The sequence below is a fragment of the Helianthus annuus genome, chromosome 4 (assembly GCF_002127325.2).
Source record: "Helianthus annuus cultivar XRQ/B chromosome 4, HanXRQr2.0-SUNRISE, whole genome shotgun sequence".
In the NCBI taxonomy this organism is placed as follows: domain Eukaryota; kingdom Viridiplantae; phylum Streptophyta; class Magnoliopsida; order Asterales; family Asteraceae; genus Helianthus; species Helianthus annuus.
The window spans coordinates 205,602,491-205,630,017 of NC_035436.2; the positions used below are offsets into that span (position 1 = coordinate 205,602,491).

Here is a 27,527-nt window from a genome sequence, read left to right on the forward strand (position 1 = left end):
TACAACACAACCGAAATCTTAAAAGAAACGAAATACGTTCATAACCTAAACTTCATTCATACAACTCAACCGAAATCTTAAAACGAAACAGCTTCATATATAACCTATATTGGTGAATACAACACACTTGAAAAAGCTATATATTATCCCCAGACTTCCAACTTCAAAAGTCTCAAAACATCCATAATCACCAACTTATTCTGCACTGATTGGAAGCTGCAGAGAAGATACAGTTAGACCACTTACCATTTCAAAATAATAATTGAAACAACGGATTTACATGTACAGTTGTATTTTAATTAACTTTAACTTTATATTTTTCATTATTATTATATTTGATACGCCTACAAAGTATTTAGAGATTTATGAATTATGTATCATCTTTATTATAATACACGAGTTTCAATGTTGGATAATCTTGACATGACGAGTCGATGGGTACGGGTTACGGATCAACTGGGTCAGCTGGTTATTCGTGGTTTATTTATTTATTAAGTTATCTTTGAATAAGTTAGGGCCAGTCTATACGTTAGAAGTCTATTTAGCATGTGGTCAAATGGGTTGGTTGAGTCAACCAATTCCTTAGGAAGATGAGTCAGTCGTATTTTGAATGGTTCTTGTTCACGTTGTTGCATGTATGCCTATTTAAGGCTTCATTGGGTGTTGAATAAAATAACCAGCAAACTTTTCCTTTTGTTATCTTTTATATGTGAGTTACTGTGTGTTTGTAAGGGGCCTGAACCAACATTCTAACCTATAAATAAATAGTAATACCTGAGAGATGAGTTCGTTAGAGATGAATTTGTTAGAGTGATCAGGAAGAATAGGACCATCTGTGCAAGTCTTAACCTCCTCAAACAGCGATTTATCGTACGTTACATTTGCAGTCGCAAATGTGAAGTAGAGTTTTTGGCCTTTTGCTGTGACGTCGTACATATCTACCCATTCGCCAGTCGGGAATTGATCCTTATGGCCTATCATCCCGGAAATTTTACCGAAGGTGATCTTTCCGGTAAACACCGGGGCATAGTAATTGAGGTATACGTATTTTACGTAACATGCTTCCTTAAAGCGAACAGTGAAGTCGAAGGTGGGTGGCAAAAGGCCTGCAGGGGTTATAGTGAAAGAATCGACGGGATCAGGTATAAGGCCGGGCGAAAATCCAAGTAGTTGGAGAAGTTGGTGTAAGTTTAATAAGTTTGGGTTTGGGGATGCAGCTAAGGTAGTGGAAGGTGTGAGTGTGACAAGGGCAAGGAGGAGGAGGAGAGACATATGAGAAGCACTAGCCATGGTTAAATATATGTATTGCTTCTTGTGAAGACTTGATAAAATGGGAGTGTACTATATATAGGCAACAAAAGCAAGCCACCCTATGATCCATTTCAAAAATCAATTTTTTAATAAGTATTATAAATTTATAATCACGTTTTTTAATTTATTTTTTAAATAAACTACAATTATGAACCAAGATCTGATATTCTGATATTAATGTTAACTAGTAGTAGGTAGTGGTGTATTATTGTCGTTTGCTGTTCATGATCGCATCTTTTTTTTATAATATATATATATATATATATATATATATATATATATATATATATATATATATATATATATATATATATATATATATAGATAAAGTATAATGTACATCAGGGCTTAACCTACATTAACATACATGACAAAAAATATAACGTGAGTTATTATCATAGAACGTGCGTGATTATAGTCCCATGCGTGATTATGTGGTCCCATGCGTGATTATGTGGTCCCATGTGTGATTATGTGGTCCCATGCGTGATTATACCCCTGATCCAACGGTTACCATTGTCTCCTACGTGATGTATGATAAGGCTTTTTGTATGTTAACCTTACTCTATATATATATACTCTATATATATATATATATATATATATATATATATATATATATATATATATATATATATATATATGTTACAGGTGTCATGATGTATTTATTATCAAGTTTCTCTGCACACTGGATGCATCTACTTGCATAGTTGCATCATGAATTTATGGCTATTGGTTTTTAAAATAACTATATGTATTATACAAATATACATAGTACGATATATACACTATCTGATCCTCCTTTGTTCTCTCCTCCGATGACCGACGTTACAGTTTCTCTACCATCCTCATCCTGTTAACATTCTTCAGATAGCCGGTTTCTTTATTAACATAATATATAATATGGTTTGTTTATTAATATAATATAATATTTTCGTTGAATGATATATTAGGTTTGTTTGGATGTTTTATTCGGCGCCACTGTATGGTTATGGGATTTGTAGATGTATTTCATCTGAATGTAGGTATGTTGAACAGAGGATCTATATATATTTTAGTTGAATGGTTTTTGTCGGTCTGTTTGAATATTTTAGTGGTGCGACTAATTGGTTATAGGATGTGTCATTTTGAGGCTGTGGGAAATATGAAATGCATCAAACAGTCGCAGCAATTCATACATATAATTTTCAAAAGGTGTGTTGGTTAATGTATTGTACATATAATAGTTAAGCAAAGAGGTATGCTTTTTTAAAAATCACAACTTTTTATTTTATAGAGGCAACCCAAGTTGTTATTTTCCTTGAAAGACCACAAGTATGTATGGGTTAAAACTGATATAAAAACAAATTGCACGTGAAACATGAAAGGGTAGGTATATATGGGGTTCACAATTAATCTATTTTTCTAATTAAAAAAACAATAATTAAGATAATGATCTCTAGATCAAGTGGTGCAAATCTTGCATTTCTGTTGAAATGTGCAGATTCAGCTTCTACTTGATGCAGAGTGAGGCACTGGTGGGCAATGATAGGAGACCCATGAAAATCTGGGTTGGATCCTTGAGCCAAACGAGTTTTATCGGTAATTTCACCGTTGTGCCTATGAGCGGGTGGGCTATTGAGTTTTACCCGGAATTGGTGGTGGACTCAGGTTACTCTCGGAGTACTCCATTTGTCCAGTGGGTGCCCCAAGAGTGCTCGGTATTGATTCTGTTGGCCGTTAAAAAAATAATTGGGTACATGAATTTATTTTTCTAGGAACACATGCTTATTATGCTTGAGTTCAATTAATTTTTTATTAATAACATAGTCATTGTTGTTAAAAAATAAATAGTTTATTATCCTAGTTTGTGGTTCTTGCGCAGATCCGGTTCGATCTTGTTTGATTTTTTTCTTGCACGGCTCTGGTTTCCGACGGTAAATCTACTGTTTTCATCCATTGTTTTGTTGTATTCAATCGCCGAAATTATCAGGATCACCAGCAGGTTTGACAACGGAATTGCCAACGGTGATCTCCACCTTCACAAATGGTTAAAGATAAAGGGTTTGAATGTTTGACTACTATGCAACTCGATGAGAGATAGATATTTTATATATTTTTTTAAGATTTTAATTAAACAAACAAAACTTGGTTATGGCGCAATTCGATGAGTTTATGTGCAACAAATGGTTAAACATATAATTTTAAACTTTATTAATTTATCTTCTAAATGTATTTAACTAGTATTTTTGTCCCGTTGAAGCTGGAACAACAATTTTCAAATGAGAAATCAAATTACCAAAAAAAAAAAAAAAACAAATAGAAGGGTATAAATTATGCATTTATGATATATATTATGCATTTATGAAAATCCAAACGTCAATTATTTTTCTAAAATGACCGGAACAAACATAAAAGCAAAAAAAGCAAGTCATCACTTGTGGAAATTTCAATTTATCAAGAGCACTGGCGGATCATATGTATTGTCTTAAAACTAATTAAGTAATAAGGATATTAATTCATCCAAGCGATGCGTTAGACTCAGATAATCCCCATGAAATGATTATGTCGCTCTGTTTTTAGATTAAAATCCAGACAATATTAAAATAAAACATCAAAATAAGGTCCATAACACCTGATTATATTTCATCAATTATTTCTTTTTTATTATTTGTCTTATGTTATTAATTCTGTGGGTCATCTTCTTTTCTACCAACATTCAATAGCCAGGATAATATATATATAAAACTCTACCAGCAGCAAAAAATACAATTGAATCAAGATCTGCATTAAGTATACAAGAATGAATCAAGAAGTTACCAAGAAAGGAGAAAAGACTCATTCAAGTAATTGTAGACACTAATGATCAAGTTATCATTGGTGACACAATTGATTTGAGGTCCTAGAAACTTGCCATTGATATTAGAGAGGGAGAAACTAAGTATACCTGTTGCTTGACACCCATTGGATAAATGTCACCATAAGTGACTTTCCAAGTGAGAACTTATATGAGTCTTCACCATTGATGCTGCTTATGACAAAAAACAGAGCACAAATCAAAACAAAGTTTCTTTTTTCCACCATTGTTCTTGAAAAAATCCTCTGCACAAAAAAGATTCAGTCTGTGTATGTATGTATGTATGTATGTATGTATGTATGTATGTATGTATGTATGTATGTATGTATGTATGTATCTACATATAGTGGAGGGAACTGGGAAGAATGCGAAAGGTGAAGAAAGGGGGTGCGCGTGTGTTTGTTAGTTTGTAAGTGTAACAGAGACTCGTGAGTTGTCGTCTGCAATGTAATGGATTAGAATGTGCAGGCAAATATTAAAGACATTTCATCAAATTTCACCTAAATTTCATCAAATTTGATAGAACGTCATCAAATTCATATAGACACGAAATGTTTACATAGCATACGAGATTAACAGGTATCAAATTGTGTCATGTTTAAAAAATGGATATAGTGTGCATATAACAAGTTTCAAGCGTTGCATGTTTTTGCATAGAACACATTTTGCACCCAAAAGTGTTAAAAAATGGGATCGAGTATGCTCACAGTGGTTGCGTTGCGATTTCTTGTAAAGTAACGCATGAGTAAACGAATAAGGATTTTCAAACGAACGAGAACGGTTACCCTATATTAAAATGTCACATAACGATCCGTTAATATTTATAGATCAAGTATATAATTCCATATATATATATATATATATATATATATATATATATATATATATATATATATATAGGGGAATGTTCATTTGAGAACAAATTTAATGTGAGAAGAAAAAGAAGAAAGGGCATATTAGTAAATGTTATTTCATTTATAACTCATATCATTAATTTTTCTCTCTTTAATTAATTAGTCAACTAATCATTAATTATCCTACATATAATCTACAAAACCTACACATATCAAAATTTTCCTACGTATACCCTACACATTATAAAATTTTATCCTACACAGTCAAAATTTATCCTACACACCTCGAAATATATCCTACACAACGAGTAATTTATCCTACAAAACTAGTAATTTATTCTACACTTTAAATTAAGTTCTTTTTTTTTAATTTGGAAAAAAAATGTATATATTTTGAAAAGGAGTTACAAATTTAATTTAATTAGTTATTAAAGGGGAAAAATACAAATTAATGATTTATGTAAGTTTACCAATATACCCTTATATTAAAATTAACTACAAATATTAAATGAACTAAAATAAAGCATTCTTATTGGTTGAAACTTCTTCTTTTTTCTTCTTACAAAAAAAATTCTTCTCATTTGAACCCTCCACTATATATATTTATATAATATGAAAGAACAATGTCGGTGCATAGGTGAAAGTACAATCTTACCCCTTTCAAACAAAGTACAATGTTACCCCTTTCACTACATCTCAAATAAACCTTAGCTGATCTCCTGCCAACACAGCCGCTCCACTTAACTCCGGCGCTTGGATTCCCGATGACACCCACCAGCCGAACACCACCCCCCTGTCAGTTGCAGAGCTGACCACCACCATCGGGTGGTGGTGAGTGACGTTTGGACCCAGAAGTGAGAGAGATCAGAGAGAGAGGAGAGCCGACGTTGTTCGAGCGGCGACAAGGCTGAGAAGAGAGAGAGGCATATGGACGAGAGAGAAAGAAGGGCGGACAGCACCGCCGTACACGTCGGTGGCCGGCGGCGGTTCGGAATGATTTTCTGGCGACCCGCCAGAGAAGATGATGGTGGCGGCGGTTTTGTTTCTCCTGACAGCTTCACAGTAAACCCCGTTTCCTTTTTTATATCTTTTCGCCTCCTGTCGGTTTTGTTGTCCGATGATGATGATAGTGGTATTATTTTGAAGATGAGAGGTTGAAAGGGACTGACAGTGCGTTGATTTGTGTGGTTGTTTTGAGCTCGGGTCAGGTTAAGGATCAAGGTCAGCCGCGGTTCAGGATAACGTTTTGTGTTTTTGTGCTAGCTTTTGGCTAACTGTTTAATTTAAATTCGTCAGTTCAAAAATTTGCAAAATGTGGACTTTCTAAAAATTTGCAAAATGTGGTATAGAGGAGATTACCACCAACCTCCTCCTCCTGTTGTTGCCAGTGATAAAAGGACTGACCAGCTAGACCTCAGTCTGCAGCCAATATATTCATGCTACTGGAGGTTTATATTTATGTTGTTCTTGGTGTTTTTGGATCTCTTTGGTGTTTTTATATAATGGAAGTTTATAAGGTATCATCTTGCATTTTGTAGGCTTCATGATTTGTCCTCGGCTCTCGAGCAACCACAACAGTATTAATTACACTTGATGACGATCAGTAGCGGAGCATGAACGAAAACGCGGTGGGGGCCGGACTCTCAAAATCCGTATGAAGGTTATGGATTCATCAACAAAAACATCGGTGTTCAAGGTAGTGGAGGACATAAAAGAAATAACGTTTTGGTGGGTGACGAAGTGGTCAAGGCTTCAACAGAATCACTTTACAAAAGGGGTGTTCATTTACTGGTATTCCTTTTTGATTTGTATTATGTTTCACTGGTAGTTTTTGTTGTACTGTGTCCCTCCTTTTAGCTTCTTGCCGATAGAGGGGTAGTATGTCTTTTTGGTTTACAATAAAGTGCTTTGGTTGTCTATTCAAAGATAAATAAAAATGTAATCCCAATTTTAGACATTTTTTTTGTTCTAATGCTGGATCCTTTAGCGAATGCATTTGATTCTTGAAATATTTGTGCCCTGTGTGATCTTTGACACTTTGATTAAAATTTTTATGTTACATTTTAGTGAGAAATATGATATCCACATTTTTTATATTACATTGAATGCCTCTTCGTGTGATTTACTTTGCTTTGACAAAGTGATTGGGCAATATACTCATGCTATGATGCTAGGAGATGGTCGCCTAATATCACATGGCAACCAGTAGGTTTGTAATCTGTTTTGGGTTTGTTTTCCTCTAGGTGAAATGCTCTAAAGGAACCACAAAACTCCACCAAATGTAAGTTATTTAATTATGTTTCAGATTCGTAGGATTGATAGATGTAAATTGATTATACCAATCTATTACTGACTTGGTTATTAGTTGCTAAATCATGCCAACATAATTTGAAATTAGTAGTCGATTAGTTGTTTTTATTCCTTTGTTTGTTATTTTTTTGGGCTTTTCAAATTAACTTTAGTTTGTATTATTGTGTATTGAATCAGCTTGCAAAGCTAGGATGAGAGGTGTCACTTCAAGGTATTTTTTGGTTTATTTCTTTCAAAGGTAAATTCACATGTCATCATCGTCACGCGTGTGACTTGATGTCGCCGCCGCAACGCGCGGCGCGGGTAAAAAACTAGTATATATAGTTTATAAGTTAATTAATTAAATATTTTATGTTATCTCGTTAATACATTAAGTACTTGTTAGTTACAATTAAATTTAGCGTTAAATCGTAGTTAAAGGAAGAAGTAAAATGAAAAGACTAATACAACCTGAAAATGAAGTTTACAGAGTATTCCAATCCAAATGCTTTGTATAAAAATAACTTTACATTTTTATAAATTACATTTTTTTCTCTTTTAAAAACAAACATGGTAAACAAATTTTAAATGTGGTCATCTTCTTCAGTATACTACAACCCAAAAAGAAAAACCCATCCTGTTAGAATATATAAACTTGATTATATTTCATATATATTATGTAAACATAGCTGTATTATACTTATGTATAAGGCGACCCGGGGCACTCCCGTGATAGTATCACGGAACAAAGTTTGGCGCGTTATAGCCCACCGCCAGTACAATGATCAACGCGTTAATCTTCCACGGAAACCGATTTTCGTGATGTATTCAACGCGTTATGGTTTATTTTTGTGAGGGTATTTGTTGGTTGGGAGGAAATTGTTGGGTGTGGTGGTGAATGATGACCACCCCCACTAAAAATGGTTGTTAGTGATGGAAAAATGGTCAATGACATGGCGAAACTTGATTGGTGCTTGTGAGTGATAAATTCTATCACTAGTGAACCACCCCTAGTCCCCTAAGTATGTGTATCGATTATATGAAGGGACATGTCGGCTAAGACATACCGGTTCAAATGGTGGTTAATCCCGCCAAAAGTAACCGCCGGAAATAACTGTCCCTCTCAAAATGTATATAAACAATTCGCCGGATCAATAACCGACACCAAGATATTTCGTTATAATATCCTTCACTCACAAACATCTTATTCTGTTCGAGTGTGTGTGTTGTTTGTACGTTGATTCATTATGAATTCATCAAGTGTTTATGGTGAATCAAGTTCTACAAATGATGTTCATGATCAAGTTAAACTTCCGCTGCCAACACATCCACTTTAAAAGAAGACTAATTAGTTTTGATTCAAAATAAAATACAGGTCATTGTACAAAAGGAAGCATGTGCAACAACATTGTCAGAGGCCATCTTCAATTAAAACCAATCCTTACTGTTTCGCCATTACCATATTATTAGATTACTTGAAATGATTTTATGTCGAAGATTATAGTATATCAACAGAAAATTAACGAACACAACGAAATAAGAAATGTATACCAAATCGAAGAAGGTGTTTCCCGTTGTGGACTTCCGAGTGCCTCCGGTGAGTTCTCCGGCAATGTTTCTACGTCTCCGACGGGTACGGGTGCACCGCAGACGTGAGTAGGAGGTCACGGGATGGGATTCTTCGAACTCCGGTCGTCTCTGGCAACAACTGATCTTCCCGACAAGGATGTAAAGGTGTGCGAAAGATGTTGTGAGGTCGTGAGGGTGTTTCGAGTGGTGTGGATGTGTCGAGATGGCTGATGCTATATATATACACCTTTCAAATCTTGTTTCCGTATGTTACGAAGTTTCCGAATTCGAACGGATCAACGTATTTGGCTTGCAAAAAGAGAAGACTAGGTTCTTTGATGAATTCAAAAACGGAAACGCGGAAGTCTTTGTCAATCACCGAAAATCCGCGAGAGTGTTGTTGTTTGCTTGGTATCATCGTAAGTTGCCGTTTATACGGGTGATGAACATGATTCATATAAACACTCACATTCAAGGTTTATTCTAAATATAGAAACGCGTAATCACCAATTCAATCACCGAAAATCAAGAAGAGAAAGAAGGAAGGTTTTAAAAAAAGATTTCATGCATATCCCGTAATACATGTAATGCTTCACATTATTTTTCTCCATAAATTACATACAAGGGTTCCTAGTTTCAAAAATTGTCACAAAGGCCCTTCACAATTAAATTTGTAGATTAAAAAGTTGGATTTCATTTACCCTTAACTTAACTAAGTTTTTTTTTTTTTTTTTTTTTTTTTGAACGGCAAATTTGGATCACTGACGGACCATTGGAGTATCATCGTGCCACCAACAGAACCACCCGATCATATCCATCTCCACTAGGCATGATGCCTATACACCAATTCAGGAGGAAACCCAATAAATATGGGAAAACCCCCTTGTGGGAATCGAACCCAGGACCTATTGATCCCAAAGCTTTATCCCACCCCCAAGATGCCACTAGGCTATAAAGCCATGAACAAAATAAAGAATTTGTAGACACCAGGATTAGAACCCGCATTTCCTTGTTTAAGCAACGTAGTAACCACTAATACAAGGGTTCATTTATCTTAACTTAACTAAGTTAATTATGTAATTAATATATTTAACTATAATATCAATTAATTAATAAACAAATAACTAAATCCATAAATAATTTAAATTAAAGAACAAACCCCTTGAACGGTTATTTGTTTCGCGAAAAAAATTTTCGAGTTTCAAGGATTAGGATCCAATATTCAAAACGGGTCGGATTTTGGAAATCCATTTTGACAGATGTTACAATATTACCCTTTGACCGTTAATAAGTGACGTTGACATTAAACAGATTTTAACACTGAGGGGTAATATTATAGCGTTTTTAATAGCTGAGGGGTAAGACGATAAGATTTTCGTTTTAGGGGGTAAGTTTCCAATTGCATCTAACCCCAGGGGTAAAACTACAGTTTACTCAAATATATATTTATATAAGCTTATACGCTACAACATCGAGCCGGTTTTAGGAAAAGGAAAATAATGTAAGAATCATGAAAAATAATCACATAAGTGGTAAATCTTATATCAAATAAAGTAAAATATAATAATAATAATAATAATAATAATAATAATATAACATAATTAAATAGGCTCATATAAACAAAACTAAAACCAAATTTTGTATAACATTATCTAAACTAAAATTTGCAAGCAATAAAATTAAAACATTTAAAAAAAAAGTGAACTTTTTACTTAAATGGACCATGACCGTAACTTAGTTATAATAGAAGAATAGGAGGTAGCTTAGAAAATAAAAATAAAAAATATTATACAAGTAACTAATTTTGAAAGCAAACAAAATATTAGATTTACTAATTTCTTTTTAAAAACAATTTAGGTATAAAAATGATAGAAAAAACAAACGACAAATCTAGGTATAATAATGATAGAAAAAACAAACAACTATTTAAAAGTTTTAAGATAAATAATATATAATAACTTAAACAATTTAATAATATAAAACAAATAAAACATCAAATTCAATATGCGTTAAATTAAATAATAAATAATATTTAAACAATTTAATAATATAAAACAAATCCAAAATCAAATTCACATATACGTATCAAATAAAATGAAACCTTTAAATATAATTTTTAAATTTTAGGAAAAACAGTACTTGAATAAATAATATTAAACAAATCCAAAATCAAATTCACATAGTATTGACAGTGTTTTACAATTTTCAATCCAAAACAGTCTCAAAGTCACCACTTCCTTAATTAGCTTTAGATTAATTCCACTACATCTCGAGGAGCAAAGAGAAAATGATAACCGAATGGTTTTTTTATCACTCTTTCACCGAATGAGTCCAATCCAAAATGGACATCTAACTTCATCGTGGTTTTTTTATCACTCTTTCACACATCTCGATAAAAGACTTGAGTCCTTGCTTGTAGTGAGGTGAATGACGTGGGGAATCAATCCAGCTTTTATCGATAGACATTATGCAACCGAAAGAAAATCTAATTTAGGATTAACAAGACAAGGGTAGGCTGCTAAACCCACTTTTTGAACACTTTATCTCATATGTGAATGTGTATTACATGATGGTTTGTTTAAGAAAAATTCAGCAGCATTTCCTCTTAGCTCCCAAGTATATATGTAATAATATATATATATACCCGAGGAGCAAAGAGAAAATGATAACCGAATCCTTCCTAAACAAACAATCATGTAATACACATTCACATCCTGAGATAAAGTATTCAAAAAGCAGTCCCAAGTTAACCGGGGACAACCCGAAATTAATTTCTAAATCAATTACGGGCAAGCATTTCTAAGCTCGTTATGTTTAAAATGATGAATTCAAACACGGGAACAGTTTTTTAAGCTTGTTATGTTCTTAATGATTGTTTTAAATTTTGAGCGGTGCGTTATGTTTTAAATTATGATTTCAATTTCGATTGGGTATTTTCTTAGCTCGTTATGTTTGAAATGATGAATTCAATATCAGGCACAATTTTTTAAACTTGTAATGTTCTTCATGATGGTTTAAATTTCGGACGGGTATTTTCTTAGCTCCTTTTGTTTTAAATGGTGATTTCAATTTCGGCGGGTATTTTCTATGTTCGTTATGTTTTAAATGATGATTTTAATTTAAGGAGGGTATTTCCTAACTAATATATATTTGTCAAAGTTAAATATAAATGTTTTCAAACCTAAACACCAAGCATACTAATTATCAAACTTAAACTTTTTTTTTTTCAAACCTACACATAAACAACATTCAAATTATCATCTTAAATATATTTTTTTCTCAAACCTAAGCATAAACATAGAAATTATCAACTTAAACATATTTTTTTTCAAACATGATCATAAGCATAGAAATCATGAAACTTAAACATAATTTATGCACATTAACACATACTTTATACATACTTACATACACAAAGTTACATACTTTATACACACATATTAACATACTACCAACACACATACATACTTATAAAACACATGTACATACTTACACATACACATACATACTTACAAACACACATTTTGATCAAAACCACAAAATTTATATATATTTACATACACATTTGCATACTTTATACAAACATACATACTAACATACACATTTTTCACCAATTGCAAACATTTACATGCACAATTGTTCATCATTTACATACACCTACATACATGCATTCATTCATAGACTTACATACCCACATACACATACATACACCTACATACACAAATACATAGATTTCCATATACTCATTTTCACCAAATACACCTACATTATACATTTTCACAAACATTTACATACAAACATACATGCTTACATAAACATATACATACCTAAACAAAAAAATATACAATTTCTAAACTTTGAAAAAATACATATAAAACTAACCGTAATTTCAAGTTTTCAAGTAGATGTAGACCGCGGAGACGAGGTGTTGACCGGAGAAGTGATGGTGGTGACTAGAGAGGTGATGGTGGTGAGCCGATTTCTCCAGCATAAACACAAAAACACACAAAAATTATAGACTATAACATGTATATAACAAAATAGAGAAGAAATTTAACAACACACAAACTTAAACTAACCGATTTGGGGCTAAATCGCCTACTTCCGTCGCTTGAGAGAAGAAGAAAAGGGGGAAAGTGAGGAAAGAGGGAAAAAAGCCCGGTTTGTAGAGTTTATGTCATACGGGCTTTACCGGCGACAACCTGTCGCCGCTATTGGTCTAATCGTCACCGCTATTGGTCTAATCTCCCCCCAGCCGTTGGATCGTGATAAGATTTCGGTGGATGGGGTTTGATGAGGGACCACAGATCTTTAGCGGAGACAAGGCGTCGCTGCTAATGCCCTAATATATGTCGCCGCTATTGGTTATTAAGTCCCCAACCGTTGGATCAGGGTAAGGATCAACGGCTGGGGATTGATGTTAGATGGTGGGACGCAGATCGACCAATAGCGACGGCATTTGGCCTGTCGCCGCTATTGTCGTCGCCGCTAAAGGTGTTCCTTTCTTGTAGTGAATTCAAGTAGGCAAACTTGTGTGTTGATCATAGAAGAAGCAAATCTTCAATTATTTAAATTTGTAGTTCAGAAATAAATCTTCAATTATTTAAATTTATAGTTCTTGATCGATGTAAATCCTTTTGGGCATTTGGATTTTCTCTCTGTAGCAAGTGCCCTTTGCGTAAGGAATCAATGTTATCATTTCAACTTAGTCATTCTTTTCATAAATAGTTTTATGTGACGGTTCATAACGCGCGTTGATGATTCAATGTTTTAATGCTTATATTTTATTCGATTTAACAGTCCCACCGCAACGCGCGGGTTCGCGTCAACTCGTTTATTTCTAAGAATCAAATTATCATCTTTTAAAGGTTGGCAAATTCAGATTATTTGACAATTTTCTTTAGTGTTGGTATTGTAGAAAGTGGCAGTGATACGATTCATGCTGGGTGCTTCGTACCTTCGAAAGTTAGCAACCATAATAGTGTGAACAAAATACTTGGTGAATTTGTCGAGTAGTCCTCAACATATACGTAAGAAATAGTCCGAGCTTCAAGGGTAAGGGGACGTGCTTTAGGAGATGTTTCTAACGAGCCCCGCCCGCAACTGGCGGGGTTTATTAGTTTCTTATCAATTTTTCAAACGAAACACGTTCATGACCTAAACTTCATTCATACAACACAACCAAAATCTTAAAACGAAACAGGTTCAATTCATATATAACCTCAACTTTATACATACAACACATGCACTTGAAAAAGCTATATATTGTCCCCAGACTTCCCAACTTCAAAAGTCTCAAAACATCCATGATCACCAACTTACTCTGCACTGATTGGAAGCTGCAGAGAAGATACAGTTAGACTACATACCATTTCAAAAAAACATAATTGAAACAACCGATTTACATGTACAGTTGTATTTTAATTAACTTTAACTTTACATTTTTCATTATTATCATCTTTATGAATTATTATAATACACGAGTTTCTAACCTATAAATAAATAGTAATACCTGAGAGATGAGTTCGTTAGAGTAATCAGGAAGAAGAGGACCATTTGTGCAAGTCTTAACCTCCTCAAACAGCGATCTATCGTACGTTACAGTTGCAGTGGCAAATTTGAACACGAGGTTTTGGCCAACCACTGTGACGTCGTACATATCTACCCATTCGCCGGTCGGGAATTGATCCTTATGGCCTATCATCCCGGAAATTTTACCGAAGGTGATCTGTCCGGTAAACAACCGGGCATAGTAATTGAGGTATACGTATTTTACGTAACATGGTTCCTTAAAGTGGATGGTGAAGTTGAATGTGGGTGGCAAAATGCCTACGGGGGTTATAGTGAAAGATTCGACTGGATCAGCTATAAGGCCGGGCGGAAATCCAAATAGTTGGAGAAGTAGGTGTAAGTTTAATAAGTTAGGTGTGAGTGCGACAAGGGCGAGGAGGAGGAGGAGGAGGATGTGAGAATTAGCAGTGACCATGGTTAAATATATGTATTGCTTCTTAAGCTAAGTTGTAAGGATTTGATAAAATGAGAGTGTAGTATATATAGGTAACAAAAGCAAGCCACCCTATGATCCATTTCAAAAATCAATTTTTAATAAGTATTGTAGATTTATAATCATGTTTTTTAATCTCTAATATATGTTTTAAATAAGCTACAATTTATAATCATGTTTTTTATCGTTTGCTGTTCATGATCGCATCTTTTTTATATAAAAAAATGTATTACAGGTGTCATGATGTACCTATTATCAAGTTTCTCTGCACACTGGATGCATCTACTTGCATCATGAATTTATGGCTATTGATTTTTAAAATAACTATATATGTATTATACAAATATACATAGTACAATATATACCCTATCTTCCTCATTCTCTTAACATTCTTCAGATAGCCGGTTTCTTTATTAACATAATATACTATGGTTTGTTTATTAATATAATATTTTCATTGAATGATATATTGGGTTTGTTTGGATGTTTTATTCAGCGCCACTGTATGGTTATGGGATGTGTAGATGTATTTCATTTGAATGTAGGTATGTTGAACAGAGGATCTTATATATTTTAGTTGAATGGTTTTTGTTGGTTTGTTTGAATATTTTAGTGCATGGTGCGACTGATTGGTTATAGGATGTGTCATTTTGAGGCTGTAGGAAATATGAAATGCATCAAACAGTCGCACCAATTCATAAATAGAATTTATTAATTGAAAACGTTACCTTCTTAGGCTACAAGGTATGGTGATGGTCCTTTCTTGAAGGATGGTCCGCCACGTGAGCGCCACGTAGAATGGGTATGATGATGGGGCAAAGAGGATGGAGGTATGAAAATGGAGGATGATCCTAAAATATATATTATATATTGTATGTATGTATATATATGTCTGTGAGGAACATTTGTCCTCGTTTGGACCGTCCTGAACGGCAAGAAGAAGACGGAGAGGACGTGACGGAGGGGGGCGAGATGGAAGATCGAACGGCGCCGGGCCAGGACGGTGGAGGACGAACCTCCATACCGTCCAGCCTTAAACCGTGCGTTGTTTTGCCGGTTGTTAAAATCAAACGGTGCCTTTCAAATGAAACGATGTGATCGTGTATAAAGGAAACCCAAGTTGCTATTAATATACAATATAATTTGATTTTATTTTATGGTTAATTTTCAAAAGGTGCGTCTATTAATTTTATGGTTATGTCTCAAGTTAGTCTTTGTTTGTATATATAATTTTCAAAAGGTGTGTTGGTTAATGTATTGTACATATAACAATTAAGCAAAAGAGTACGTTTTTTTTTAAAATCACAACTTTTTTATTTTAGAGATGCAACTCAAGTTGCTTTTTTTTGTAGGGTTATATAATATACTCATAGTAGTTACATACGAATCCTGAAATCTTTTCATAAATAAATAATTATTTTTTTAATTAAAAAATAATAACTTGGTACATGCTTTTATTTTCCTTGAAAGACCAAAAGTATGGATGGGTTAAAACTAAAAAAAAAATTGCACGTGAAACATGAAAGGTTAGGTATATATGGGGTTCAATTAAACTAATTTTCTAATTAAAAAAACAATAATTGGGCCAATGATCTCTAGATCAAGTGGTGGAGGGGTTGCATTTCTTTTGAGAGATGCAGATTCAACTCCTACTTAGTGCAGAGTATGGCACTGGTGGACAATGATAGAAGACCCATGAAAATCTGGGTTGGATCCTTGAACCAAACGAATTTTACCGGTAATTACACTGACGTGCCTATCGGCGGTGGGTTATCGAGTTTTCCCCGGAATTGGTGATGGACTCGGGTTACTCTCGGAGTACTCTGTTTATCCTGTGGATGTCCTAGAAGTGCACAGGATTGATTTTGTTGGCCTAAAAAACAATAGTTAGTACATGCATTTATTTTTCTAGAACACATGCTTATTATGCTAGAGTTCAATTAATTGTTTGATTAATAACATAGTTATTATCTTTTCATAAATAAATAATTACTTTTTTAATTAAAAAATAATAACTTGATACATGCTTTTATTTTCCTTGAAAGACCAAAAGTATGGATAGGTTAAAACTGAAAAAAAAAATTGCACGTGAAACATGAAAGGTTAGGTATATATGAGGTTCAATTAAACTAATTTTCTAATTAAAAAATAATAATTGGGCCAATGATCTCTAGATCAAGTGGTGGAGGGCTTGCATTTCTCTTTAGAGATGCAGATTCAACTCCTACCCATGAAAATCTGGGTTGGATCCTTGAACCAAACGAATTTTACCGGTAATTACACTGGCGTGCCTATGGGCGGTGGGTTATCGAGTTTTCCCCGGAATTGTTGGTGGACTCGGGTTACTCTCGGAATACTCTGTTTATCCTGTGGATGTCCTAGAACTTAAGTGCTCAGGATTGATTTTGTTGGCTAAAAAACAATAGTTAGTACATGCATTTATTTTTCTAGAACACATGCTTATTATGCTAGAGTTCAATTAATTGTTTGATTAATAACATAGTTATTGCTTATAAAAAAATAAATAGTTTATTATCCTAGTTTGTTTTTGCGCAGATCCGGTTCGATCTTGTTTGATTTTTTTTCTTGCACGCCTCTGGTTTCCGACGGTAAATCTCCTGTTTACATCCATTGTTTTGTTGTATTCAATCGCTGAAAATATCAGGATCACCAGCAGGTTTGGCAACGGAATTGGCAGCGGTGATCTCCACCTTCACAAATGGTTAAAGATGAAGGGTTTGAATATTTGATTACTATGCAACTCGATGAGAGATAGATATTTTATGTATTTTTTAGTATTTTCATTAAGCAAACAAAACTTGATTTTGTGCAATTCGACGAGTTTATGTGCAACTCACATTTAATTAAACAGTACAAAGAATATATATAATTTTAAACTTTTATTAATTTATCTTCTAAATGTATTTAACTAGTAGGTAAAAGATCAAATAAAAATAAAATAAACGTACGAACTGTACGAATTGAAAGAAAAGTCAAAAAGTGGCGGTGGCAATATGGTAATTATCAGCAATTTCAATAGTACTGTACTGGGGAAAAGCAAAAAGCATCTGTAGGGTAATTTTGAGCATCAATAGGGTAATTTTGAGCATCTGTAGAGTAATTTTGAGAAATGTAGGGTAATTATCAAATTACTCTAGTAGAGTAATTTTGACTTCTGTAGGGTAATTTTGGGAAATGTCTTGTAGAGTAATTTTGTTAGCATTTAGTTATGGGGTTTAGCTTTATGGTTTAGTTTTTAGCTTTTAGTTTGGGTTGGGGGGGGGGTTAGGTTTTTTTAGGTTTTGGGGGGGGGGGTTTAGGTTTTTTTAGGTTTTTTTTGGGGGGGGGGGGGGGGGTTTAGGTTTTTGGGGGTGGGGGGGGTTAGGTTTTTTTAGGTTTTTGGGGGTGGGGGTGGGGTGGGGGGGGGTTTAGGTTTTTTTAGGTTTTTGGGGGGTGTGGGGGGGGGGGTTTAGGTTTTTTTAGGTTTTTGGGGGGTGGGGGGGGTTAGTGTAATTTTGATAATTACCCTACAATTTTGATAATTACCCTACACGACCAAAATTACTCTACTTGAGCTTTTACAAAATTACCCTACAGAAGTTCAAAATTACTCTACTAGAGTAATTTTGAAGTTGCTGATAATTACCAAAATGCCACCGCCACTTTTTTGACTTTCTTTCACTTCGTACGTTTTGTACGATAATTTTATTTTCACAAGAACTTAACTCTTAACTAGTATTTTTGTCCCGTTAAAGCTGGAACAATAATTTTCAAATGAGAAATCAAATTAAACATTATAAAGAAGCAACATCTTTATGCATACATGAGTTGTAACTTTGGCTTAGGGTGTTTTTCAAAAAAAAAATGAATTTTCCTTTTTTAACCCTAAAGTTTTATTTTTTGACAATTTAAGTTTCAACTTTCAAGTTTTAATCTTTATTTCCTTTTTAACCCTAAAGTTTTAATCTTTGATAATTTAAGTTTAAAGTTTTAATCTTTGGGAATTTAACCTCTTTGATTAATTTGATTTTTCACTTCTAATTCAAAATTTTCCATCTTATACAATTTAACCCCTTTGATTAATTTGATTTTTCACTTCTAATTGAAAAGTTTCCATTTTTTGCAATTTAACCACTTTGATTTTTTTACTTATGTATTGTAATCTTGGCTTTGGAGGGTTTTCAAAGAAAAAAAATGGTTATGCATATGATTGTTGTAACCTTGGCTTTGGGGTTTTTTCAAAAAAAAATTGATTTTTTTACTTTTCACCCAAAAGTATTTCATAAATTAGTTTTAACCAAGAACTATTTGTTTTTTTTACTTTAAACACAAAACTTTTTAATCTGTCCTCACAACTTTTTTTACTTTCAACTTTGGTCCTTTATAGTTTTCGTTTTCCGAAATTTTTTCGCTTTATGCTTCGTTCTAAATTTTGTAACTTAACACATCGCAACATGCGTCTTTGGTTTAACGTTTTACGTTTCGTTTTAAATTAAATTTTACGAGTTAATATGACGCAACGTGCGTGTGTGGGTGAACGTTTTTACATCGTCTATTTTTTTCCCTATTTGACAGGTTCAACATAACATGTGCGTCCTAAATCGACTTAGTTATAACTAAAGAATCCACGTCGTAATGCGGCGGGTCGTAATTCTAGTTACCATAAAAAACAATAAGAAGGGTATAATGCATTTATGAAAATCCAAACGCCAATAATTTTTTCTAATAATATAGCTGGAACAAACATAAAAAAACAAATAGAAGGGTATAATGCATTTATGATTCTGTCGCTCTGTTTTTAGATTACAATCCAGACAATATTAAAATAATACATCAAAATAAGGTCCATAATACCTGATTACATTTTTAATTAAAAATAATTAATAAAATAACTAATAATAATCCCTAGTTAAATACCCAAAGTAACATATCTTAAAAATAAATTTAACTCAAATAAACTACTAAACTATGAATAATAAGAAATCCTCGAATTTTATCATGTTAGTTTTCATTTAAATTTTAAAATTACATGCTAACTACTACTTAATCATAAAATATCTATATTAATTATTATTTAAGCTTTAAATTGTGTATTGATTTTTATTTAAACTTAAAAGCGCTTTTAGAGATTGAAAACATGTTAGGTACGCGTATTGGCAGTGTGTTTGGGTTTTAACAGCAAGAATGTAACATTTGTTGTCATTGATTGTTATTGATGAGGAAGCTCGAACATAGGATGTCCACTCGAGGAGTGAAAACACGCCTGGTACGTCTTATTTACCCTTGTTGATTTGCATGGTCGCTACATGTGAGTAACGTGAGTTGCCTGTTAGCTAACACTCGTAACACGTGTAAACTAATAATGGCATATGTGTTACTTAATCTTGACAGGAATTATACATGATCAGGGGGGCATTAAAATGTCGGTTCAGCCACTGATGGTAGAGCGCGTCAGTGTCTTTGACGGTGCAAGCTACGTAGATAATATGGGTTTTTATACAGAAGAGATAGCGAGAGCTAATAAGGAAAGGATGTTAGTGGAGATAGAGACGAGAAGAAGAAAACTCCCGGTTAGAGACAAAAATCGACAATGATTGACGTGTAATTTGTCTGAAACAGCGCTGCTAGTGCAGTTGCTAAAACTTCGTGTTCTTCGTTGATAAAAAATCGGTAACGATGATGAACACAACACTGTGTTCTTGTAAAGCTTTGCATTCTCTGTAAATTTATGTGAAAATTGAAGAAATTTGGTGTGGTCGCCGGTGGTGTGTTCGCCGGAGAAAAGAAAGGAGATCGGGGGAATACTTGAGGGGTAAGGTGGAAGTAAAGTTTAGAATATAGGGTGTTGTGTTGAGGAAGCAATCAAACACAAGTGGAAAAGACTATATTACCCTTTGACCGTTACTAAGTGACGTTGACTTTAAACAGATTTTAAACCCGGGGGGGGGGGGTGGGGTAATATTGTAGCATTTTTCAATAGTTGAGGGGTAAGACGACAAGATTTTCGTTTTAGGGGGTAAGGTTTCCAATCGCATCTAACCCCAGGGGGTAAAACTGTAGTTTACTCAAATATATATTTATATAAGCATATACGCTACAACATCGAGACGGTTTCAAGAAAATAATGAAAGAATCATGAAAAATAATCACATAAGTGGTAAATCTTATATCAAATAAAGTAAAATATAATAATAATAATAATGATGATAATAATATAACATAATTAAATAGGCTCATATAAACAAAACTAAAACCAGATTTTGTATAACATTATCTAAACTAAAAGAGTTAATTACATAGTTAGTTCCCATGGTTTGCACAAAGTAACATACTTAGATACTAATAATTTAAAATCACCTTTTAGGGTATTAACTTTTCATTTTGTAACGTTTGGAGGTATTAACGTTATTTGTAGGTTTAAAATCACATTCTATTAGTACCTAAGTATGTTATTTTGTGCAAACCACAGGGACTAACTATGTTAATACCCTATAAGTTAATACCTACAAACGTTACAAAATGAAAAGTTAATACCCTAAAAGGTGATTTTAAACTATTAATACCTATGTATGTTATTTTTTGCAAACCACAGGGACTAACTATGTAATTTAGCTCAAACTAAAATTTGCAAGCAATAAAATTAAAACATTTAAAAAAATGAAGTTTTTACTTAAATGGACTGTGACCGCCCTATCTATAATAGAAGAATAGGAGGTAGCTTAGAAAAGAAAAAAATATTATACAGTAACTAATTTTGAAAGTAAACAAAATATTAGATTTACTAAATGTCTTTTAAAAAAAATCTAGGTATAAAAATGATAGAAAAAACAAACAACAAATCTAGTTATAAAAATGATAGAAAAAACAAACAATTATTTAAAAGTTTTAAGATAAATAATATATAATGACTTAAACAATTTAATAATATAAAACAAATTAAATATCAAATTAAATATGCGTTAAATTAAATAATAAATAATATTTAAACAATTTAATAAAATAAAACAAATCCATAGGTATCAAATAAAATGAAACATTTAAATATACTTTTTAAATTTTAGGAAAAATAGTACTTTAATAAATAATATTTAAATAATTTAATTATATAAAACAAATCCAAAATCAAATTCACATAGTGTTGACAGTGTTTTATAATTTTCAATCCAAACAGTCTCAACGTCACCACTTCCTTAATTAGCTTTAGATTAATTCCACCACATATCTTTGTTTTCCTTTAAACAATTCTCATATTTCTCTCCTGTCATGTGTAGCATGCTATAGCAGCAAGAATTAACTTTTAGATTATGCTACTGATTGACTTGTGTAATTTATACAAGGCTGCCAAGACAAGGGTGAGTTCTTGAAGTTTCTTTCTTTCCCATTTTTAACCACACTCTTAGGGTAGTCACACTCATAATAAATGAGTATGAGTATCCAATTAGTTATTACTTATTGCAGATGGCATAACTAGGGCTGAGCAGTATATGGTTCAGAACCTCCAGAACAGGGGAACCGAACCGGAACCGCTAAATCCAAACCGTATTTTTGTATATAGGGTTCGGTTCCGGTTCTTAAATTTGGGTAAAAACGGTTCCCAGTTCGGTTCCGGTTAAAGAATCGGTAGAACCAGTTGAGATTATATATATTTAAAACCCTATTTTATTAATAGGCTTTTCAACGTCATACGACCATCCTAATTCTTATTCCCTCCTCTTATATTCATTTCACGATCTCATCTTTCGTCTTCTAATTCTTCTCCATCTCTCAACCCTAACCCTAACTGCTATCATACAAGTTCATCTCCATCAACACCCTACAAATACAGGCACGCTATTCTACATGACTTTTTTTATGATTGTATATATTTTCTTTCTAGATGTTTGCTTTCTGATACATATAGTTTTCTGTATGTGAAAATAAAAATTGAACAAAAATAATCAAATCAACGTTGATCAAATTGTAAATGTGTGTATAAATAGTGTATCGCTTGGTAAATACAGTAGATGCATTACCGATCAATCTATTCACGTGAACCAAATACAGTAGATGCATTATTCGTTTATTTTTTTAATTGCTAACACTTGATTTCATTTATATGTTTATGAGAAGATTGAGAGGATGAAGATCAAATGAAGTTTGAAGATGTTTGTTTTAATTATTAACACGATGGTTGTAATAGTTTTATTTAGAGTTTGTTTTATGGCTTGAAATTTTTTATTGTTGCTTTACTACTTTTATTTGGGTTGGTTTGAACTTTGAATGTTGCAACTCTTAGTTAATGTTTTAAATGGTTTGATTCGTTTTTATTGAATTGTTAATTTTACGATTTAATTGTCAACCGGTTCCCGCGAGAACCGTTTACACGAGAACCGTTTAACCGGTTCGGAACCGAACCGGAACCGTTATAATACGGTTCGGTTCCGGTTCTTAAATTTAGCAATTAACGGTTCCGGTTCGGTTTGGTCCGGTTCTGAACTGTTGCACAGCCCTAGGCACAACTCATGAGTCCTGAAAGAATATTTTAGTTGAGAAAGGCAACCATAATAGTGTGAACAAAATACTTGGTGAATTTGGTATTGTAGAGAGTGGCAGTTACATCTGGCCCGGTGTGATACGATTCATGATGGGTGCTTCGTACTGTCGAAAGTTGGCAACCATAATAGTGTGAACAAAATGCTTGGTGAATTTGTCTAGTAAGAAACAGTCCGAGCTTCAAGGGTAAGTAGACGTGCTTTAGGAGATGTTTCTAACGCGGCGGGGGTTTATTCTAGTTTCTCATCAGTTTTTAAAACGAAACACGTTCATAACCTAAACTTCATTCATACAACACAACTGAAATCTTAATACGAAACGAAACACGTTCATACATAAACTTCATTCATACAACACAACTGAAATCTTAAAACGAAACAGGTTCATATATAACCTGAACTTTATTCATACAACACACTTGAAAAAGCTGTATGTTGTCCCCAGACTTCCCAACTTCAAAAGTCTCAAAACATCCATGATGACCAACTTATTCAGCATTGATTGGAAGCTGCAGAGAAGATACAGTTAGACTGCGTACCATTTAAAAAAAAATAATAATTGAAACAACGGATTTACATGTTTGAATAAGTTAGGGTCAGTCTATACGTTAGAAATCTATTTAGCATGTGATCAAATGGGTTGGTTGAGTCAACTGATTCCTGAGGAAGACGAGTCGGCCGTATTTTGAATGGTTCTTGTTCATGTTGTTGCATGTCTGCCTATTTAAGGCTTCATTGGGTGTTGAATAAAATAACCAGCAAACTTTTCCTTTTGTTATCTTCTATATATGAGTTAGTGTGTGTTTGTGAGGGGCCTGAACCAATATTCTAACATATAAATAAATAGTAATACCTGAGAGATGAGTTCGTTAGAGATGAGTTCGTTAGAGTAATCTGGTTGAAGAGGACCATCTATGCAAGTCTTAATCTCCTCAAACAGCGCTCTATTGTACGTTACAGTTGCAGTGGCAAATTTGAACACGAGGTATTGGCCAACCACTGTGGCGTCGTACATATCAACCCAATCGCCGTCGGGAATTGATCCTTATGGCCTATCATCCCGGAAATTTTGTCGAAGGTGATCTGTCCGGTAAACAACGGGGCGTAGTAATTGAGGTATATGTATTTTACGTAACATGGTTCCTTAAAGTGGATGGTGAAGTTGAAGGTGGGTGGCAAAATGCCTACGAGGGTTTATAGTGAAAGATTCGACGGGATCATCAAATTTCACCAATATTTCACCTAAATTTGTCAGAAACAGCGCTGCTACTTCAGCTGCTAAAACTTCGTGTTCTTCGTTGATAAAAAATCTATAACGATGACGAACACAACACTGTGTTCTTGTAAAGCTCTGCATTCTCTGTAAATTTATGTGAAATTGAAAAAATTTGGTGTGGTCGCTGGTGGTCTGTTCGCCGGAGAGAAGAAAAGGAGATTGGGGGAATACTTGGGGGTAAGGTCGAAGTAAAGTTTATAATATAGGGTGTTGTGTTGAGGAAGCAATCAAACACAAGTGGAAAAGACTATATCACCCTTTGACCGTTAATAAGTGACGTTGACTTTAAACAAATTTTAACACCGGGGGTAATATTGTAGCGTTTTTCAATAGTTGAGGGGTAAGACAACAAGATTTTCGTTTTAGGGGGTAAGGTTTCCAATCGCATCTAACCCCAAGGGATAAAACTGCAGCTTACTCAAATATATATTTATATAAGCTTTTACGCTACAACATCGAGCCTGTTTAAGGAAAATAATGAAAGAATCATGAAAAATAATTATATATGTGATAAATCTTATATCAAATAAAGTAATAATAATAATAATATAACCTAATTAAATAGGCTCATATAAACAAAACTAAAATCAGATTTTGTATAACATTATCTAAACTAAAATTTGCAGGCAATAAAATTAAAACATTTAAAAAATGAACTTTTTCTTAAATGGACTGTGACCGTAATCTACTTATAGAAGAATAGGAGGTAGCTTAGAAAAGAAAAAAATGTTATACAGTAACTAATTTTGAAAGTTAACAAAATATTAGATTTACTAAATGTCTTTTAAGAAAAAATCTAGGTATAAAAAATGATAGAAGAAACAAACAACAAATTTAGGTATAAAAATGATAGAAAAAACAAACAACTATTTTAAAGTATTAAGATAAATAATATATAATAACTTAAACAATTTAATAATATAAAAGAAATAAAATATCAAATTCATGTGTTAAATTAAATAACAAATAATATTTAAACAATTTAATAATATAAAACAAATCCAAAATCAAATTCACATATACGTATCAAAAAAAATGAAACGTTTAAATATACTTTTTAAATTTTAGAAAAAATAGTACTTGAACAAATAATATTTAAATAATTTAATTATATAAAACAGATCCAAAATCAAATTCACATAGGGTTGACAGTGTTTTATAATTTTCAATCCAAATAGTCTAAAAGTCACCACTTCCTTAATTAGCTTTAGATTAATTCCACTGCATATCTTTGTTTTACTTTAAACAATTCTCATATTTCTCTCCAGCCATATGTAGCATGCTATAGCAGCAAGAATTAACTTTTAAATTATGCTACTGATTGACTTGTATAATTTATACAAGGCTGCCAAGACAAGAGTGAGTTCTTGAAGTTTGTTTCTTTCCCATTTTTAACCACACTCTTAGGGTAATCACACTCATAATGAATGAGTATGAGAATCCAGTTGGTTATTGCAGAGCAGTTGGTTATTGCAGATGGCACAACTCATGAGTCCTGAAAGAATATTTTAGTTGAGAAAGGCAACCATAATAGTGTGAACAAAATACTTGGTGTGATTTAGGAGATGTTTCTAACGAGCCCCGCCTGCAACGCGGTGGGGGTTTATTCTAGTTTCTCATCAATTTTTAAAACGAAACACGTTCATAACCTAAACTTCATTCATACAACACAACCAAAATCTTAAAACGAAACGAAACACGTTCATAACCTAAACTTCATTCATACAACACAACCGAAATCTTAAAACGAAATAGGTTCATATATAACCTGAACTTTATTCATACAACACACTTGAAAAAGGTATTTGTTGTCCCCAGACTTCCTAAATTCAAAAGTCTCAAACATCCATGATCACCAACTTATTCTGCACTGATTGGAAGCTGTAGAGAAGATACAGTTAGACTACGTACCATTTCAAAAAAAAACATAATTGAAACAACCGATTTACATGTACAGTTGTATTTTAATTAACTTTAACTTTATATTTTTCATTATTGTCAATTATTATAATACACGAGTTTCTAACCTATAAATAAATAGTAATACCTGAGAGATGAGTTCGTTAGAGTAATCAGCAGGAAGAAGAGGACCATTTGTGCAAGTCTTAACCTCCTCAAACAGCGATCTATCGTACGTTACATTTGCAGTAGCAAATGTGAAGTAGAGTTTTTGGCCAACCGCTGTGACGTCGTACATATCTACCCATTCGCCCGTCGGGAATTGATCCTTATGGCCTATCATCCCGGAAATTTTACCGAATGTGATCTTTCCGGTAAACACCGGGGCATAGTAATTGAGGTATACGTATTTTACGTAACATGGTTCCTTAAAGCGGACGGTGAAGTCGAAGGTGGGTGGCAAAAGGCCTGCAGGGGTTATAGTGAAAGAGTCGACGGGATCAGGTATAAGGCCGGGCGGAAATCCAAGTAGTTGGAGAAGTTGGTGTAAGTTTAATAAGTTTGGGTTTGGGGATGCAGCTGAGGTGGTGGAAGGTGTGAGTGCGACAAGGGCAAGGAGGAGGAGGAGAGACATATGACAAGCAGTAGCCATGGTTAAATATATGTATTGCTTCTTGTGAGGACTTGATAAAATGAGAGTGTAGTATATATAGGCAACAAAATCCACCCTATGATCCATTTTAAAAATCATTTTTAATAAAGTATTATAAATTAATAATCACGTTTTTTAATCTCTAATATATGTTTTAAATAAACTACAATTATAAGATCTGATATTCTGATATTAATACTAACTAGTAGTAGGTAGTGGTGTATTATTTTCGTTTGCTGTTCATGATCACATCTTTTTTTATAAAAAAAAAAAGTATTACAGGTGTCATGATGTACTTACTATCAA

The 27,527-nt window shown here is 33.3% G+C and overlaps 1 protein-coding gene and 2 long non-coding RNA genes across 4 annotated transcripts; 1 reads left to right on the forward strand and 2 right to left on the reverse strand.

The window, feature by feature from the left end:
• LOC110938176 lies at positions 1 to 27,241 on the reverse strand. Of its 2 annotated transcripts, XM_035988828.1 has the most exons (3): positions 26,781 to 27,241; positions 775 to 849; positions 1 to 216 (listed from the first exon to the last, which is right to left on the reverse strand). In XM_035988828.1, the coding sequence occupies exons 1-3, from the start codon at positions 27,219 to 27,221 to the stop codon at positions 196 to 198; spliced, it is 537 nt and encodes a 178-aa protein (XP_035844721.1). In that variant the 5' UTR covers positions 27,222 to 27,241; the 3' UTR covers positions 1 to 195. The 2 variants fall into 2 exon arrangements, with proteins under 2 accessions (XP_035844721.1, XP_022036334.1); XM_022180642.2 differs by lacking the exons at positions 1 to 216; positions 775 to 849 and adding an exon at positions 26,316 to 26,551 and having other exon boundaries at positions 26,718 to 27,241.
• LOC110938174 lies at positions 5,666 to 7,509 on the forward strand. Its single transcript, XR_002591236.2, has 3 exons — positions 5,666 to 6,449; positions 6,540 to 7,282; positions 7,489 to 7,509. It is a non-coding gene; the product is annotated as an uncharacterized LOC110938174 (long non-coding RNA).
• Positions 13,991 to 14,815, reverse strand: LOC118479301. The gene is made up of 2 exons (XR_004890928.1): positions 14,372 to 14,815; positions 13,991 to 14,198 (listed from the first exon to the last, which is right to left on the reverse strand). It is a non-coding gene; the product is annotated as an uncharacterized LOC118479301 (long non-coding RNA).
• Positions 27,242 to 27,527: the final 286 nt, after the last annotated feature.